The sequence below is a fragment of the Myotis nattereri genome (genome assembly GCF_964212035.1).
Source record: "Myotis nattereri genome assembly, chromosome: 13".
Classification (NCBI taxonomy): Eukaryota; Metazoa; Chordata; class Mammalia; order Chiroptera; family Vespertilionidae; genus Myotis; species Myotis nattereri.
In genome coordinates, this window is record NC_138088.1 from 60,286,901 (window position 1) to 60,305,983 (window position 19,083).

The 19,083-nt window shown below is 61.8% G+C and overlaps 1 protein-coding gene across 2 annotated transcripts in view; it reads left to right on the forward strand.

Annotated features, from left to right (window-relative positions):
- The window catches only part of CHST15 (carbohydrate sulfotransferase 15), a 39,619-nt gene that overhangs the window by 5,936 nt on the left and 14,600 nt on the right, over positions 1–19,083 (forward strand). For both annotated transcript variants that reach the window (XM_081104996.1, XM_081104997.1), the window contains 3 exons: positions 12,154–13,158; positions 14,335–14,674; positions 17,440–17,586. In XM_081104996.1, coding sequence (XP_080961122.1) covers positions 12,613–13,158; positions 14,335–14,674; positions 17,440–17,586 — 1,033 coding nt within the window. In that variant the 5' untranslated portion in view covers positions 12,154–12,612. Of the gene's footprint in view, positions 1–12,153; positions 13,159–14,334; positions 14,675–17,439; positions 17,587–19,083 lie in introns of those variants that run through there.

The window sequence follows — 19,083 nt, forward strand, 5'->3', positions numbered from 1 at the left end:
CACATGCTCTCTCTCTGGACCCGGAGAAGGCTTGATTCTCAGACGGGGTTCCGCTGCCCCTCAGGATGACATGCAGCTTAGAGCTTGGATAGGCCCTCGCCCCACTTCATAGATGGGGAAACTGAGGCCAGAGAGGCCACACGGAGCCTCGGGGTCAGTCCAGGTACCCTGCATGTGCTCCCTGATGAGCTCTGAGTAAACCCCAGTCCGTCTGAAGGGCTCAGTCGGTAAGAAGGCTGGCTGGGTGTGCGTATGCTGAGGCTGCCTGGGTGTGCGTATGCTGAGGCTGCCTGGGTGCACGTATACTGAGGCTGCCTGGGTGCACGTATGCTGAGGCTGGCTGGGTGCGCGTATGCTGAGGCTGGCTGGGTGCACGTATGCTGAGGCTGCCTGGGTGCACGTATACTGAGGCTGGCTGGGTGCACGTATACTGAGGCTGCCTGGGTGCACGTATGCTGAGGCTGGCTGGGTGCACATATGCTGAGGCTGGCTGGGTGCGCGTATACTGAGGCTGGCTGGGTGCGCTTATACTGAGGCTGGTTGGGTGCGCGTATACTGAGGCTGGCTGGGTGCGCATATACTGAGGCTGGCTGGGTGCGCGTATGCTGAGGCTGGTTGGGTGGGCGTATGCTAAAGGCTGGCTGGGTGCACGTATACTGAGGCTGGCTGGGTGCGCGTATGCTGAGGCTGGTTGGGTGGGCGTATGCTAAAGGCTGGCTGGGTGCACGTATACTGAGGCTGGCTGGGTGCGCGTATGCTGAGGCTGGTTGGGTGGGCGTATGCTAAAGGCTGGTTGGGTGCGCGTATACTGAGGCTGCCTGGGTTGGTTTGATGGGATTATGCTCCGGTATATTTTAATTAAACCGTCTACAAACCGATTTCCTAAAGATGCAGACTCCCCACGCCGCCGGCCCGCAGCGTCCGAGCCCCATGCCCACGCGGGCCGAGCGATGCTGTAATGACCAGAGGGTGTCACGTGGGGGCTGCTCGCAGTCGGCCTCCAGGTGCATCCATCCTGAGATGCCGCCAGAAGGCGATGCAAGGGCATCGTCAGCAAGGACTTGATTGAATCTGCGGTTTCCACCAGCGAAGGGGAAGGGCAGCTCGCTTGCTACTGGTGTTTAAACCGCAGGGTCCTGGGGACACTCCTGGGGGGGCTCGGCGTCCTCCCGGCTGTGGGATGAGCCCATCACCGTCCCAGGTAAAGACTTTCCTGTTGGAAGGGCCGGGGGAGCGTGAGGGCCGTCAGGTTGTAAAATTCACAGGAGGGGCCGCCCTGAGCGCGGGGAGGCGACCAGCCGGGGTGAGCCTGTCATCGCAGGAACGTGACAAATCAAAGCACCCTGCCCTGAGCAGAGCTGGTGAGAGAATGCTGTGTGGACCGAGGGCTGCCGGGCGGGCTCCGGGGAAGCGCTTCGCCAGCCTCGCTCCTGTGCCGCCTGGAGGCCGTGGGTTCTGAAAGGCTCCTGGGAAGGCCCCTCCTTGGGCCTTTGCTCTTCTTGTTAAAATATATTTTTACTGATTTCAGAGAGGAAGGGAGATGGGGGAGAGAGAGAGACATCCGTGATGAGAGAATCACGGATCGGCCGCCTCCTGCGCGCCCCACTTGGGGATGGAGCCCACAACCCGGGCCTGTGCCCTGACCGGGCATCGAACCCTCACCTCCTCGTTCCTAGGTCGACACTCAACCCCTGAGCCAGGCCGGCGGGCTCTCTGTCTCCTTTTTAAACTGTAAAGTCAACGCTAGTGGCCGTTCCTAGGGAGAAGCATCTTTGGCATTTGTACCTAATCACTCATTTTTTTTGCTCGAGGTTTTACAGCAGCAAAAAGTGTGAAAACCTCAGAAAAGCTGAGTCAGCCGCGGGCGGTCCAGCCAGGTCGTAACTGTGTCTGCTCAGAATGTGAACATGACCCGATTGCTGGGTCACAGCTCAACTTGCTTCTTTCTGCTGGTTTCTGGGAGGCGGGGGTGGGGCTCAGGAGGGAGGCAGGGCAGTGACAGCAGGTCTGGGTGTGGGTGTGAGTCCGACCGTCGCCTCCAAGCTGAAGAGGTTCTAGAAGCTTCTGTCCATCCCCCTCCCCTGCTGGAAAGAGCTGGTCGACACCCCTTCCAGCCCTGGCACCCTGTAATGCCGTGGGGAATTGTTTAATCCAAAAGTCTCGTTTTCCCCGCTCATAAAACCAGTAAAAACCCCGAATGGATTAAGTAGAGGAACTCATTTAATTACGTAGGTAATTGGTATCGTCTCTTCTGAAGTGCAGAGGAGGGGAAGGAAGCTGAGGGGACCAAACATTAAAAATGAAAAAAGAGGAAGAAGGAGAGAGGCGCTTTGGATCGCAGTTGCCTCTGAATACTCGATGTCTTCGAAGCGTTCCCAGGCTTCCTTTACAGGAAAGAAAGGAACATGATCGGAGGGAAGAGGGACTTTTTCCTTCCTCATCCTAAAGTCAGTCCTGAAATGCTGGGGGGACGGAGCGCCTTCAGAAATGTGCCTGAAGGGCCTCTAAGAACAAAAAAACTGGTAAAAACAAATCAAAATGGAAAAAACAAAACTGGCCACAGATAAGAATCGTTTAATTAACCAAGACACAGCGTGTTGGTGTTTGCTTAAGTGGGAAAGCTCAGTTAGGAGGGCAGGCGGGAGGTGCACCCCCGCCCCACGCACCCTGGGGTCTTGGGGGGCAGGGGCTCTTGGGGTGTCCGGAGCCCGGGCCAGCCCAGCAGAGCCCCCCTGGACCCGGGCCAGCACAATGGCCGCAGGCTTGGTCGGTACCAGGAAATGGGTTCGGAGTGACATAGGAAGGAACTAACCCCAGAGAGGAGAATTTTAAAACTCGCAGAATTTCAGTTCTATTTTAAATGCAGAAACCACACTCCCTGGGGATTCTGTTGGCGACGGCGCTATATTTGTATGCGTGTTGCTGGTCTCCTGGCTTCCTTTCTGATTTCCTTCCTTCGGGAAACATTTGCAACCTTCGCGGAGGTGGCAGCCCAGTGGTCGCGGCGGATGCCGGTCCAGCTGCCCAGGTCGAGGTGGGAGGAGGAGGGTGGGGCAGAGGGGGCCCTGACCTGGGCTTTGGGGGGCTGGGCTGCCATCTGAGGGTGAGCTGGAGTTCCAGTCCAGCCGGCCGGTGGTGCTGGGGGAGGCAGCTGGACACACAGACAGACAGACAGGCAGACCCCGAGGCACTGGGATGAGACTGGAGGGCGGAGGCGGCACCGGGCGCGGTTTCATGTTCCCCTTCACCCTCCTGTGGTCCTTTCTAAAAAACATACGTTTTTGTTGATGTCAGAGAGGAAGGGGAGGGAGAGAGAGAGAAGCATGGACCGGCTGCCTCCTGCACGCCCCACACTCGGGATCGAGCTCGCAACCCGGGCCTGTGCCCTGACCGGGAATCGAACCCTGACCTGGTTCATGGGTCGACGCTCAACCACTGAGCCACACTGGCCGGGCCCGCCTGCGATACTTGATGGGGTTGGCGAGTGTCGCATTTACAGCCCAGCCCAGCGGCCGACCGGGGCTCAGAGCGTGGGTGGCCTGCCCACGTCACAGGGTCCGTGACCATGTGTGTCCCCGGGGCTGCCGGTGCCGCCGGTCAGGCTGTCCCTGTCTGCTGGGCGCAGCCCGTGGACGGGGTGGGCCTGTGGGATAAAACAGTGCTGACAAGTGTTCAGACCGGCGGCTTCTGTGGGCGGCACCGCCGCCCTGTCTGTCAAGGGGTCACTCATGTATGCGTCGGGGGGACCGGACACCTGTGCACCGTTGTTCGCACGCGGTTTGAACATGTGTGCATCGTGTGTACGCACGTCCCCTCCCTTCGCCGCCCGAAGGACACGGGGCTGGGCCTCTCTGCGCTCGCCACCTTCGCACTCTTCCTGACGCAGCCCACGCGGGCGGGAGGGGCCACGTGGGGACGGGCCACCCTGCTCCTCCGGGCCCCGCAGTCTCCGTGTTCTGTGCGCGGATCACATCCTCCCACCCGCTTTCCTGCGCGCGGGGAGGAGAAGTCGGGGGAGGCAGCCGGAATCTCCTCTCTGCAGCCCAGGTGGCCCCGCGTCTGGCGCTCAGGGTCCGTTGGTGCAGCCGTCGGAGCCTTCGTGAGCCTGCGCAGAGTAAGGACAGAAGTGACCGCATCCGGGGTTCCGGCAACCCGTGGGCCGTGCGTGATGGCCTGCTGCGAGAGGAAGAGGCGAGGGTCCAGGAGGGGAGGGTTGGCCTGCGGTCATGCCGCTGGCTAAGGGGCCTGTAGATGCCCCGGCCAGCTCCCCTGCGCTAAGTCCTGGGGGAGGCGGGCAGGGCCTAGAGTCCCCGCCTCAGTTTCCCCGTCTGTAAAATGGGGATGCTGACTGTGTGTTCCACTTAGATGGCCGAGGTGCATCAACAGTACAGTCCACGGAGCGCTCAGCCTGGCGCCTGTCACTTGGATCGTCACTCGGTGGCCCGAGCCCTGCCCTGGGGACCTGCTGGCCGTTCGCTTCTCCCTCGTTAACTTAGAAACTACTTCATGGGCAGCCCCCCGTGCCAGGCACGCAGCACACGGGCCGGAGCGGGAGGCCTGGTGCCGACGGTCTGAGTGAAGGTGGCGCGTCAGGGACCCTGCCCGAGTAGACAGTTTGAGACTCGGCAGCCCAGGTCGAGGAGGCGAGGGGAGGGGGTGCCTGCGTCTCCTCCCACGCTGCCTCCGAGGGCTTCCTGGGCTCCCGTCCGTGTCTGTGGGGGAGACAGCAGCTCTGTCCCTAAAGGGACTCCCGAGGGGTGGGGTGCGGGCTGGACAGCTGGGCTGTCCGCTCCAGGCCACGACGGGTCGAGGTTAGGATGGGCTCCCCCGTGGTGGGGGGTGCGGGGCGGGGACTGGGGTCAGACCTGGGTCTTTATGATGAGCTAGTCTTCATAATGAGCCGCCCTGGCCTCAATTTCCCTGACTGAGAAATGCAGGCTGGTCCGCAGGCGCTGGCCTGGCGTGGACCTGGGCCATCACGCCCGGGGGAGGGGCTTCCTCTCTGCTCTCCCCTCCCAGAGGCGGCTAGCCCAGCCAGACCCTTAGACCTTGGGGCCGGACACTTTCTGGAAAACGGACCCTCCCAGTGGCAGCGAAAGGTGCTGGGCCGACCCCGGTTCCGAGGGCTGAGCCTCTCGGGCTCCCTGCCCGGTCGCTCCCACCCCGGTGATCGGGCGCCTCTGCCTTTGCTGTCTGCCTTGCGACTCTTCTCCCCGCGTGTGGGGGCCCAGAGCCGCCACCTGCCTCCCTCCCCACGACTTGGGATCAACCACAGGCAGGAGGACTGCTCCCCCCGGGGCCCGGGGTTATGTCCCCTGAGCGCGGGGGGCCCGGAGCGAGGCTGAGCCCCTCCTGTAGTCACGGGAACAGCGCCCGCCGTGGCTGAGGCTGCTCCGTGCCGGGCGCTCGTCCCCCCTGCTCTTCCTGTCGCGCTGGGGACCGAGGTCGTGCATCCCCGCTGTGCACACGAGGAAGGGGAGGCACAGCTGGCTCAGCCGGCTCCCCGGGCGGGACGCAGAGGAGGCTGCCTGTGGGGAGACTGGCCTCGGTGAGGGTGGAGTAAAACAATCGATGGGGGGTGGGGGACGCCCGGCCTGCGGGCCGGGTAAGGCCCGGGGGAGCACTTGGTGGGCCCTGCCGAGGAGCGGGGGTGAGTTCGTGACGCGTTCGACCAGACACCGCGGGCTGCGTTTACAGTCGATATTTCGCACGGCCCGGCCCGCGAGTGATGTGGTAAAGCTCCAAATGGCCCTTGGAGAGCAAGGCGCGCCCCCCCCCCCCCCCCCCGCGCCTGGGGTTAGAGTGCACGCCCAAGGCTGTAACGCGTGCGGGCGCCGTGCCCTCTCACCACCGACGTGATGTCCAGAACATAAAGTACCAGCCTGAGTTCCGTGGGACTCGCACTCTGGGCCAACCAGGAAGAGCCGGCCGGCTCCAGACAAAGCCCGGATGAGGCGGCTCGTCGTCAGGAAGGTGAGATCCGGCTGGGCCCGAAGGAAGGATCGGGCTTCAGGAAGGGCTTGCTCCAGGGGAGGAAGGAGTTACAGAAGCTCTGGAGAGGAAGGAGCCAGGCCTCTTCCCTGGCGGGGCCGCGGGGTCAGCCGTCGGAGAACAAAGCGGAGCAGCTGTGCTGGTCGTAACATGTTTTGCCGGAGAAGCGCCGGGGTGAGGCGTGCGGCGGGCCTGTCTCGCGCCGGGGACAGCGGCCACCTGGCGGGAGCGGTGTGGGGCGCTCTGGTTCCGGATCTGCGACGGTCCGAGCCGTGGTTCAGATGACGCCTGGGTCTGCGGGTGAAGGGCCCGTGACTCCCTTTGCTCGTGTGAACACGCTTTCCAGGACTCCTGCGTGTGGAGCCGCGCTGGTCTGACTTGGTCACGTCCACTGTCCGTGGAGGAGCACGTCGGTCGGCTTTCGTCACGTCACAGAACTCCCGGAACTAGGGAGCAACCTGCCATTTCTCGCGTGTCCGCAGGGATCAGCTGCACCAGGCTGTGTCTCTCGCCCCCTTCCGGCCGCGCCACCACGTCCTTCGACGGCAAAGGTGCTGGGCAGACGACAGGTCCTCACGCCCGGGCGTGGACTGGCGCGTGGTCACTCCTGCCGCGTTCTATGGGCCAAAGCGAGTCTCCGAGCTCGGTAGGGGGTGGGGGTGGGGGAGGGAAGCGTATTCCACGCCTTCAGTTGGAGGAACGGCACCGTCGCTCATGTGGTGAGGGGTGTGGAGACACGGAGGGGTCAGCCATGGAAGCCATCTGCGATCTGAACTAAATAGACTAGACCTGCCCTGGCCAGTTTGGCTCAGTGGATGGAGTGTCGGCCTACGGACTAAAGGGTCCCGTGTTCGATTCTGGTCAAGGGCACATGCCCGGGTTGCGGGCTTGATCCCTAGTGTGGGACGTGTAAGAGGCAGCTGATCAATGATTCTCATCATTGGTGTTTCTCTCTCTCCCCCTTTCCCTTCCTCTCAGAAATCAGTAAAAATATATTTTAAAAATAGTGCTAGGCTGCTGCTGAGCAGACACTTAGCTGTGGGCCAGGGCTGTGTGTGCAGAAGAGTGAACTCAATCCGTGGACCGGACGCTCTTCCGAACGCTTCGCACGAGCTGGCTCACTTCCGCTCACAGCCGTGCGACCAGGAGTCTTGGGCTCATTCCCACCTCACGTCCAAGGAAGCGGGAGGAGGGAGGTTGCGTGACCTGCTCAAGGGCACCGCCAGGCACCTGGCCCAGCGCCCAGCTCCGGTGCAGGGTGTGACCTGTCAGGGTCAAGGACTTCTGCCAATACAGAGGCCCCATCACGGACGGGACTGGTCTGCGGTCTCCAAGTGGACACGCCGTTAGCGTCCTCGCCCGCATAACGGCCCCTGTGTCCTTCCCACCGCGCAGGCCAGTGAGTGTCCACCCGGTAGCTTTGTTCTGTCGATTGAATAGACTTTGTGATCGAAAGCATTCATCTCCAGCTAGAAACTGAACCTGAGGCCCCAGATGGTGTGGCTCAGTGGATAGAGCATTGGCCTGTGGACCGAAGGGTCCTGGGTTCGATCCCGGTCAAGGGCACATGCCCGGGTTGCGGGCTCGGTCCCCAGTGGGGGTGTGCAGGAGGCAGCTGATTCTCTCTCACCATTGATGTTTCTCTCTCTCTCTCCCTCTCCCTTCCTCTCTGAAATCAATAAAAATACATTTTTTTAAAAAAGAAAAGGAACGGAACCGGATGAGCTATTATTGTTTGGGCTGAACCCTCCACTCCGGACAGCTCTCTCAGCCTCAGTGACGTTCTTAGGATGTCTTGGAGCTGAATGGGAACCCTGGTCCCTCCTCCGCTCGTGGATTGATGTTCCATGGGAACATGCATTTCCATGTCCACGGACTGATGTTCCGTGGGAACGTGCATGTCCGTGTCCACGGACTGATGTTCCGTGGGAATGTGCATTTCCGTGTCCACGGACTGATGTTCCGTGGGAACGTGCATGTCCGTGTCCACGGACTGATGTTCCGCGGGAATGTGCATGTCCGTGTCCACGGACTGATGTTCCGTGGGAACGTGCATGTCCGTGTCCACGGACTGATGTTCCGTGGGAACGTGCATGTCCGTGTCCACGGACTGATGTTCCGTGGGAATGTGCATTTCCGTGTCCACGGACTGATGCTCCGTGGGAACGCGCATCTCCACATCCACAGCCCAGAGAGAGAGGTCCGCGGTGAGACAGCCTGATCGGAGCGGCTGTGTGTGTTAGTAAAGGTTAATGAGGAACCATCCATTTTCCCCACTGAAACATTAAAGTGAAGTGATGTGATTAGCCATCGTGTCCTCTCTGCTCCCAGAGGGCAGGCGGGCGGGAATGTTCCACCTACAAGAAGCGATTTGTGTAACTCCATCCAGATCGCTTCTGAAGTCACACATGTCTCTCTTCTGCTGTGTCAGCTCATGGCTGCCATGCTTTCCTACGTGTTTCCTGGGGTGACACTGGACGCCATTATGGATCTGACATGAGGGGGCATTCAGTTACGGAGCCTGTGGTGGGATTCCTGGCTCTCGATTACGATTTTGTTATAAATGGCTCGCTAATGACGCTGGGGTGCAGAGGTTAATGGGGGGCCTCCCGGCCAGGGAATTGAACGCCGGCTATTTTGGGAGCAGCGATGCGATCTCTCACGGTGGTGGCGGGTTCCCACGGTGGCAGCCTGCGGCCACAGGCCCCACATTGAGCCCGGTGGGAGCAATCTCCTGAAATCTCGCTGAAACGTACACCCGGTGCTGAGGCTGAACACCTGAGCGGGCGCGCCGGTCCCGTCTGACCCGAGTCCGCTGGCACCGAACGTGGTGAGGGCGGGGCCTGCGTAGCTCCATTTGAAAGGCAGGACAGCCGAGTGTCGGGTGTCGGAGGGCCTGTTTCGGGGTCACCTGTGGCGCGTGGGAAAGGCCAGGCCAGGGAGGAGTAGCCATCCATCCTCCTCGGTGCAGGCCGTCCATCCGATGCGTCGGAGGTCCGTCGGTTAAGAGCTGCACACATTGTAGGATCCTTGGGAAGATCCTGAGCCACGCCAGCCAGGCCCAAATACTCATGTTTTTTATGACATCACCCCCCCCCCCATCTTGTACGGGCTCCAGGCCCTGACCTGGGTGCCCCCCTCGCGGAGCCCACACGCCCGCCGCGCTGTGGCCACCGTCAGCGGCTCCCTCTCCCTGGGCGTGTTTACTTACTTTGCTGGGATTGAGAAACCTTTGTTCTGGTTTGGGAATGTTCTGCCCCTTCTGCTGGGTCGAGAATTGTACATTCTTGTCTTGGAGCATCAGAGACCGTGTTTTCTTTAAAAATAAATTGATGAGGCCCTCCACGCCCGGGACGGGGTGGGAACACGCCCCCCACGGGGACCCTTGCGGGAGCCTTATCTCCGACGCTAAAGCAATGTGTTCTTGGCTGAGGGACGGGCTGCCAGGCCGGGGCCTGCCCTTTTGTGTCTTTGGTTTGGAAGGATTGTTTGTCCCGAGAGAGGGGTCAGGGTGGTGGACAAGTTGGAGGCGGAGGTTGGAGGCTCGCGGTGCGGACGCTCCTCATACTCCTCGGGGTGCGGGCGGCGGGGCCTGGGATGTCCCCGTTCCGGGGCAGCTTGCTCCCACGGCCCCCTCCCCGCCCCCTCCGCTCTTCTCAGAACTGCCTGACCCCTGACTCAGCCCTCGCGGGCCAGGGTTTCTCAAGCTGGCTCCTTGAACCTCGGGGAGAAGTTCATGGCCGGGTGTGTTTTGGAAATTCTGTGTATCTTCCTCTCCTGTGGGCTCACAGGGCTCATGAGCAGATGGAAGGCCCTGAAAAGTCCTGCTGTAAAGCTGTCTGTCTGTCTGTCTGCCCGGCTGGTGTGGCTCAGTAGCTAGAGCATCGGCCTGTGGACTGAAGGGTCCCGGGTTCGATTCCGGTCAAGGGCACAGGCCCGGGTTGCGGGCTCGATCCCCAGTAGGGGGCGTGCAGGAGGCAGCCGATCAGTGATTCTCTCTGATTGTTGATGTTTCTCTCTCTCTCCTTCTCCCTTCCTCTCTGAAATTAGTAAAAATATATTTAAAATACTTTTAAAAAGTCTGTACTCTGTCCGTTCCACCTCTTCCCAGTGGTTTAAGCACACGGCAGGGAATGCTGGGAAGCCCTTTCAGGAGACGCTGCGTGACTATTGTCCGGTCCACGTGCGTCGTTAAAGCACCGGCTTCGCCGCGGACCCAGGGCGGGCCGCCCCCGCCCGTGACTTCCGACCGCCGAGCCCGCCAGCCAGCAGGACGAGGCCCTGACGCAGACTGGTCCCACCTTCCCTGGAGACGGCAGGATCGAGAGGGTGTGCGACAGTGGGGGGGCGTCCACCACGCTTGGCCAAGGGCACGGAGGGAAGTCGGTGCGGTGGGATCTCCCACTTCCAACGCTATTTCAGATCTCCCTGGCCTTCACCGCCAATTAAAAACCGCCCGTCGCCATAGTCACTGCTGATGTGAGTGTCACGAACGGCACCTCCCTTTCAGGGGATGGGAAAGGCGTGTAGACATTATGCAAGCTCCTTTCATGCACCAGCTAACTTAGTGCTTTGGCCGACGGGTTGGGAGGGTCTCCGGTCCTCATGTGACTGGCGAGGACACCAGAGCTCAGAGAGGTGACCTGGCTTCCTCAGCGTCACACAGCTCGTGCGTGGCGGTCTACCGCCCCCGGAACTGAGTAGGTTTGGCTTTTTTAAAAAAAATATTTAAGCCGAAACCGGTTTGGCTCGGTGGATAGAGCGTCGGCCTGCGGACTGGGGGGTCCCAGGTTCGATTCCGGTCAAGGGCATGTACCTGGGTTGTGGGCATTTCCCCAGTGGGGGATGTGCAGGAGGCAGCTGATCAATGTTTCTCTCTCATCGATGTTTCTGACTATCTCTCTCCCTTCTCTCTGTGAAAAATCAATACAATATATTTTAAAAAAAATATTTAAGTTGATTGATTTTAGAGAGAGAGCAAGGGAGAGGGATGGAGAGAGAGAGAGAAACATGGATGAGGGAGGAACATCGATCGGCTGCCTCCTGCACGCCCCCTACTTACTGGGGATCAAGCCCACACCCGGGCATTGGACTGGTCACCGCTCGGTCCATGGGTCGACACTCAACCACTGAGCCACAGGGGCTGGGCCGCCGCTTTTTTTTTTTTTCCTACATCTACCAAGATGGATCATCCGGGCAACAGTACATTTTATCACCACAAGATTCTCTGCATAGACTTTAAAGACTCGTGTTGTTCCCAGGACGATGCCCGGGACAGCGAGTGCAGGGTCTGAAGGGCGATGCCTCACGGGGGATGCTGCGCGCTGGGTCTCGTTGCTGAGGGACCGCGAGACGAGTGGTGTTTGTGTGATCCCCGCTGTGAGGAGCGTCCTCGTCGGCCTGAATGCTCGTGGGCTCCTGCTTCCTGCGCGGGCAGTAAAGCCGGGGTCCCGGGAGGAGGCGTCGGGCCTCGGGGGAGGAAAGCATTTGGCCTCCGCCTGCTCCTGGCCGCGCCGCCCGCCTTCCTGGGCGTTCCGTCGGCTTAAAGCGCTGATATTTCAGTTCGTCTCTCACGTTCCCCGGCACCGGCTGAGCCTGAATCTGGGAAAGATTCCAAACCCCGGGGCTGAGGGCTCCCGTGACTTAGCCGGGTCGGGGGGTCAGGGGGGCCGGAGGGGTTTGAGAGGTGGGCAGAATACGAGGTGTCTGACGTGCGGCTGGTGCTGCTGGCATTGGGGCCACATTTGCTGGCTGAGACTGAACCCCAAAGCCAGGCCCCAAGGCCCCAGGACCTCCCTGTACCCTGTTTGCTTTCCTGTGACTTGTTTGTGACCCAGTGGGCTGGGGCCAGAGCCTAGCTGTCTCTCCTTGGAAGATGCCCCCCGGGTTACTGTGTCACCACACGAAGGAATGAAACCTCTTTTCTTGCCCGGCCTGCGTGGCTCAGCAGTTGAGGGTCGACCCAGGAAGGTCACGGCTCGATTCCCGGTCGGGGCACAGGCCTGGGTTGCGGGCGCGATCCCCAGTGCGGGGCGTGCGGGAGGCACCGATCCGTGATTCATCGATGTTTCTGTCTTTCCCTCCCGCTCCCATCTTCTCTGAAATCAATAAAAATACTTTTGTAAAGAACAAGCAAGAAGAGCTCTTTCCTTTGCCGTTTAGGTGAGCTGACGCTCTAAGGACTGGCCTGCCCCCAGGAGGAGACATTCCGCAGGAGCACGGGATGCAGAAGGGGACCCCGCGGATGGCGTGCCGGCCCGGCCCCCCGAGAAGACCATGACCCCTGCCGATCTCCTGGGCATTCCCGCGTTCCCCAGCGAGGCCTCCCCTGCTTCCTCCCGTGCCCAGGGGGGACCTGAGGGACGGCGGGGCTGCCCGCGAGCGCGAGGCCGCGGCTCGGGCGGAGCATGACCCTGGGAGGCCACGTCCTCTCGTCTTCCCGTGGCACCAGAGGGCGCCCTCTCCCGTGCCCCGGGGCTGCGGCGGCGCCTCCTTTTCACACCCGTGGCCCGTGCCTTCCGACCGCCTCCTGTGCCCTCAAGTCGCCCTTCCGGCCACCCGCACGCCGCACGCCCCTGGCTCCTCGCCCATGGCTGGGGCCGGCCGGCCGCGGGCGCTACCATGAGGCACGGCATTGACGGGGGCATCCAGGTGTCGCCGGACGACACGCACCAGCCGCTGCTTGGCGGCCGAGCAGGCCCCCCCCACGCCCCCCAGGAGGGCCCCGCGTGCCCAGGAGACACCGGGGCCGCGTCCCGCGTGGACGGGAAGCTGATGAACCTGCTGGCCGTGCTGGAGGGGCGGCCGGACGGGAACGAGAGTTGGGGCGGGTGCTGGCGCTTGGGGAAGGGGCGGCGATGCAGCCTGGCGTTCGGGCTGGTCATCATGACCTTGGTGATGGCCTCGTACATCCTCTCGGGGGCCCGCCAGGAGCTCCTGCTCGCCTCGCCCTTCCGCTACCGCGCCTTCCCCGGCAGCCCCAGCCCGTCCGACGGCGAGAGCCCGAGTGACGCCCAGGAGCTGCACCCCCAGCCGCCCGCGGGCAACCTGTCCTCCGCGAAGGACGCCCCGGGCCTGAGGTCAGTCATCGACAGCATCGCGGCCAGGATCGCGTTCACGGCCAGGCAGCTCCCGGGCACAGACGACCTCAGGAGGCAGGAGCCCCACGTGAGTAGCCTCTGTCAATGGGCGGGTTTTTAAAAATGGATGCTTCTCTGTCAGCATCGCTGGGAAGAATCTCTCCGGGTGACGGGGAGAATCGGACGCCTGTGGCCCAGGGTGCGCGGAGAGCTGTCTGTTACGTTACCCGAGAAGGGATTTTCCGATGTAAATGGTGCAGCTGGACAGCTGAAGGGGGATGGACAGGTGGTCACGGCGATTTCAGCTGCTTTTTATTTTATTTATATGCTAGAGGCCTGGTGCACGAAATCCATGCACTCGGGGGAGGGTCCCTCAGCCTGGCCTACGCCCTGGCAGTCCGGGAGCCCTCGGGGGCTGTCCAACTGTCCAGCTTAGTTGGACAGTCAGACATCCTTAGCGCTGCTGCGGCGGCAGGAGAGGTTCCCGCCACCGCTGCTATGCTCGCCAGCTGTGAGCCCGGCTTCTGCCTGAGCGGCGCTCCCCCTGTGGGAGCACACTGACCACCAGGGGGCAGCTCCCGCATTGAGCATCTGCCCCCTGGTGGTCAGTGTGCGTCACAGCGACTGGTCCTTCCGCAGTTCGGTAGATTTGCATATTAGCCTCTTATCACATAGGATAGGATGTATTTTTATAAAAAGATATTTTTTCTTGATTTCAGAGAGGAAGGGAAAGGGAGAGAGAGATAGAAACATCAACGATGAGAGAGAATCATGGATCGGCTGCCTCCTGCAGCCCCACCCTGGGGATCAAGCCCACAACCTAGGCATGTGCCCTGACCGGGAATCAAACCGTGACCTCCTGGTTAGTAGGTTGATGCTCTACCCCCCCCGGCTGGGCTACAGCTGCCTTTTAGGTCTCCCTCAGCCTGTTTCCATTCTGTCCTAATTAGTACTTTTGTCTCCATTCAATGTACAACCAGTGAGAAGCCCCCACTGTTTACCTGGCCTGTCGTGTGTGTGTGTGTGTGTGTGTGTGTGTGTGTGCGCGCGTGTGCATGTGTGTGAAAGATAAATCATGCTAGGGTGACTCTTGATCAAACTTTCATCTTCGTTTTCTCCAAAGGTTTTTTTACTTTTTACTTTTGGGCTAAGAAAAGGCAGCTTCTCCCCGGTTTTGCTCGATGCTGGTGTGGAGTCCCTGTCGGAGCGTGCCTCCCACCGAACGCGCGTCCGTCTGTCTGTCCCCCTCCCTCTCTCGCCGCAGATGTTCGCCGTCATCCCCAGGAAATTCCTCCCGGGCAGCAGGAGCCCGTGCTGGTACGAGGAGTTCACGGGGCGCAACACCTCGGACCCCTACCTGACCAACTCGTACGCGCTCTACTCCAAGCGCTTCCGCGCCACCTTCGACGCGCTGCGCCAGGCCTTCTGGGGGCACCTGGCCCACGCCGCCGGGCGCCACTACCGCCTGCGCTGCCTGCCGCACTTCTACATCGTCGGGCAGCCCAAGTGCGGCACCACCGACCTGTACGACCGCCTGCGGCTGCACCCCGAGGTCAAGTTCTCCGCCATCAAGGAGCCGCACTGGTGGACGCGCAAGCGGTTCGGTGCGTGAGCGCGGCGCCCCGGGCCCCTGCCTCCATCACTCACCACACCTTTTCTTCTCTTTTTATTTTTTAAAAATATATTTTATTGATTTCTTACAGAGAGGAAGGGAGAGGGATAGAGAGTCAGAAACATCGATGAGAGAGAAACATCAATCAGCCGCCTTCTGCACACCCTCCACTGGGGATGTGCCCACAACCAAAGCACATGTCCCTGACCAGAATCGAACCCGGGACCCTTGAGTCCGCAGGCTGATGCTCTATCCACTAAGCCAAACCAGTTAAGGCTCTTCTCTTTTTTAAAATATATGTATTTTTTTATTGATTTCAGAAAGAAAGGGAGAGGGAGAGAGATAGAGAAACATGAATGATGAAAGAGCATCATTGATCAGCTGCCTCCTACACACCCCAGACCAGGGACCGAGCCCACAGCCTGGGCATGTGCCCTGACTAGGAATCGAACCGTGACCTCCCGGTTCATAGGTCGATGCTCGACCACTGAGCCATGCGGCCAGGCTCACCACATGCTGGGATCCAACCCCAGCAGGTCCAGGGGTCCCCAAAGGTGTGGACGGAGTCGGCGAAGAAGGAATGCCATATATGCCAGGTCCCTTGAAACAGCAAGGATGGACCGGCTCCCGGCAACCACACCTTCTGCTCACTGAGGTCCCTGGGGTCGGCTGGGAGCGAGGCAGCCTGCTCTGGGCCGGGCACTGGGCTGGGCTCCCGGGCGCAGACGCAGAGTCATCCTTCCCTTGTCTGAGGTCCCAGGCAAACGTCCACAGGCAGGAGCCGGCCCCCAGCCGCCCAGGGAGCTACCGAGCGCCCGTGGTGTGCAGGGCCCGGGACCGTGCAGAACGGGCAGCTCGCCGTCCCGAGGAGCCTGAGGGCAGGCGCCGGTGGACATTTGTCGGGGGCTGTCCTGGCCCACTCTGACCTGTCCCCTCCCGCTCTGACCTGTCCCCTCCCACTCTGACCTGTCCCCTCCTGCTCTGACCTGTCCCCTCCCCCTCTGACCTGTCCCCTCCCACTCTGACCTGTCCCCTCCCCCTCTGACCTGTCCCCTCCCACTCTGACCTGTCCCCTCCCCCTCTGACCTGTCCCCTCCCGCTCTGACCTGTCCCCTCCTGCTCTGACCTGTCCCCTCCCCCTCTGACCTGTCCCCTCCCCCTCTGACCTGTCCCCTCCCACTCTGACCTGTCCCCTCCCCCTCTGACCTGTCCCCTCCCCCTCTGACCTGTCCCCTCCCGCTCTGACCTGTCCCCTCCCGCTCTGACCTGTCTCCTCCCCCTCTGACCTGTCCCCTCCCGCTCTGACCTGTCCCCTCCCCCTCTGCCCTGTCCCCTCCCCCTCTGACCTGTCCCCGGCAGCCCCTCCGCTGAGCAGAGACGAGAAAGGCTGCCCGTGGGCAGGTTCCTCCCTGGGCTCAGCCCGGGCCCTGGGCGCCCGCTCAGCTGCTCTGCGCCTTGTGTCTTCACCCCGTCATCGGCATCTGGCTCGGGCTGGAACGAAGCCACATGGAGACGATTCTCAGTGCCTCTGTCTGGAGGGGGATCCAGCGCCCCTGCCCCTCAGGTTGGCGTGGCCTCGCCGTCCCTCCTGCTGTGGCTCCTGCCCGGCCGGGGCCACCCTGCGCTGGTCACTCTTTCCTCTCCTTGACCTTCTCCCTCTGCCAGGAGACATGTGGTCACCGGAGCTCGGGAATGACAAATGCTGGAGTCTGGGCGGGCCGCGGGCCAGGGCTAGGGCCAGGGCCGAGGGCGTTTTCCGGATGCGGGGCCAGGCTGTGAGAAGGGATCTACATTTTCCCGAGTGGAACCAAGTTGGGGCCAGCGCTTAATGTGTTTCCTGATGAACGTTTGGCCGAATCCTTTGATGTCCCTCCCGGAGTGGACAGAGCACAGATGGGTCGGGGGTGCGGCGGTGGCTGCGGCAGGAGCCAGGGTGTCCCGTTGGTGCTCATTTGGGGGTGCTCCCCCCACAGCTCCCCCTTTCACTCGTGGAAGCTCCGTTCCCCTGGCGGGAACCAGTGGCACCGTCAGCCTCCTGCCTGTCCACGGGCGTGTCCACTCCCCTTGACCTCGGCTTGGACTGGGCCGGTGTGTGGTCACTGTGCCTGCGGGTGAAATGCAGGCTGGGCCCGTGGTGGCTGCATGTGGCTGATGCCAGAGTCACTGCCGAGCTCAACCCACGTGTCTGTCCGGCACCGTCAGCTTCCTTACTGTTTGGACAGACAGACAGGCTGCTGACAACAGCACAGGACAGAGCCAAGGTGCAGTGTGCGCGTCCCGCGGCCCAGCCGTCGGCCCTGGCGCTCACCTCACCCAGCCAGACGCTGGCCCTTCCAGCAGACACGGTGACGGTTCTTGAATGGCCTGGCCAGTGTGGCTCAGTGGCTGAGCATCGACCTATGAACCCGGAGGTCAGGGTTCGATTCCCGGTCAGGGCACAGGCCCAGGTTGCGGGCTCCATCCCCAGAGGTGGGCGTGCAGGAGGCAGCCGATCCGTGATTCTCTCTCATCATGGATGTTTCTCTCTCTCTCTCTCTCTCTCTCTCTCTCTCTCTCTCTCTCTCTCCCCCTCCCCCCCTTCCTCTCTGAAATCAAACTCGAATGCCCACCCCATCTGCCTGCCGCCCCCGCCAGCAGCCTCCTGGGCCGAGCCTGGCTGCGGACGCGGCCCGGGGCCTCCGTCCTTCCTGTCGCCCCGGGAGCCCTCAGCCCGCGAGCAGCGCTGTCCTGGGTAACTCCTGCCTCTGGTCCTCGCAGGCATCGTGCGCCTGAGAGACGGGCTGCGGGACCGCTACCCCGTGGAGGACTACCTGGACCTCTTCGACCTGGCGGCGCACCAGATCCACCGGGGCCTGCAGGCCGGCGCCGCGGGCGACCCGGGCAGGAGGAGCCGCATCGTCATCGGTAAGCAGCTCGGCCCCTCGGCCGCTCAGCCCGGGGCCGTCCCGCGCCTGCGCCCAGGGCATGACCCCGAGGAGCATGTGTCCCCCTCCCGCCGTCCCCTCGCCCTGGGAGACACGTTCCCGTCACGGTTTCTCTGAAGCAGACATGCTGGGCGCCTCCTGGTTCCATGGGGACTCAAGTGCAGCTGGAATGGCTGTTTTTAAGTTGCCGATTCTTTGTTCCTATTCTAACGAAGGGCACAGGCCTGGCTTCTCTAAATGCCGAGCCCGCCTGCGTTGGACGGGGTCACAGTGCCATGAAGTGATTAGCGTGGCTTTGTAATCCCGGCCGGGACCCGGGGAGACCGAGGCAGCCTCTGGCACAGCCCTGGCCGGGACCCGGGGAGACCGAGGCAGCCTCTGGCACAGCCCTGGCCGGGACCCGGGGAGACCGAGGCAGCCCCTGGCACAGCCCTGGCCGGGACCCGGGGAGACCGAGGCAGCCTCTGGCACAGCCCCGGCCGGGACCCGGGGAGACGGGCAGCCTCTGGCACAGCCCCGGCCGGGACCCGGGGGGACCAAGGCAGCCTTTGGCACAGCCCCGGCCGGGACCCGGGGAGACCGAGGCAGCCCCTGGCACAGCCCTGGCCGGGACCCGGGGAGACCGAGGCAGCCCCTGGCACAGCCCCGGCGGGGACCCGGGGAGACCGAGGCAGCCCCTGGCACAGCCCCGGCCGGGACCCGGGGAGACGGGCAGCCTCTGGCACAGCCCCGGCCGGGACCCGGGGAGACCGAGGCAGCCTCTGGCACAGCCCCGGCCGGGCGTCCTTGCCAGCGAATCGCTGTTAGAAAGTGGCCCTTCTCACCCGGTGCCTGAGAGGCCAGAGCGAGGAGGTGCGACGCGTGTCATGGCTTTCGCGCACGAGCACGTGGTGCGCTATCAGCACATCTGCTCGCTGTGCGTTGGGTGCAGCTCAGGGTATTTGTCCCCACGGATCTCCTGGAAGAGAGACATCGAATCACACGCTTTGCTTAAGTTGGCAGGAAACCAGTTTTTAAAAATGTCCTGAGTCTTAGATTTTTGAATCTCCAGATTCAGTGACTCTGTTAGCAGCGACCAGGAGGGATTGTAACCCGCCCTTTGATCGATGGGTCTTTACTTAGGATTCTCTTGTCCAACCTGCCTAAGTCCTGACTGTTTTGTTTTTAATTTTAGCTCAAATCCAAGTCCTGGGAGCCACAGGAGAGCATACCCCTCGCTCCCAGCCTGGATTGGCTACTCGCTATATTCTTACAGCCCTGGGGTCCAAACACCCCAAACCACAAGTGTCATTACTATTTGACTGTGATTCCCACCCCGTGTGCCTCTGGGAAGGTCTCATGTTCTTACGCAAAAGCCAAAAATACGCCTGCCAGGGCCAGGGAAGGGAGCCCGAGCTAGTGAATGAGACGGAAGCCTTCGCTGGGTTTCCTGATGCTATTTACGTCTTCGTTTGGAAGGGCAGAGTAAAGAGCAGAT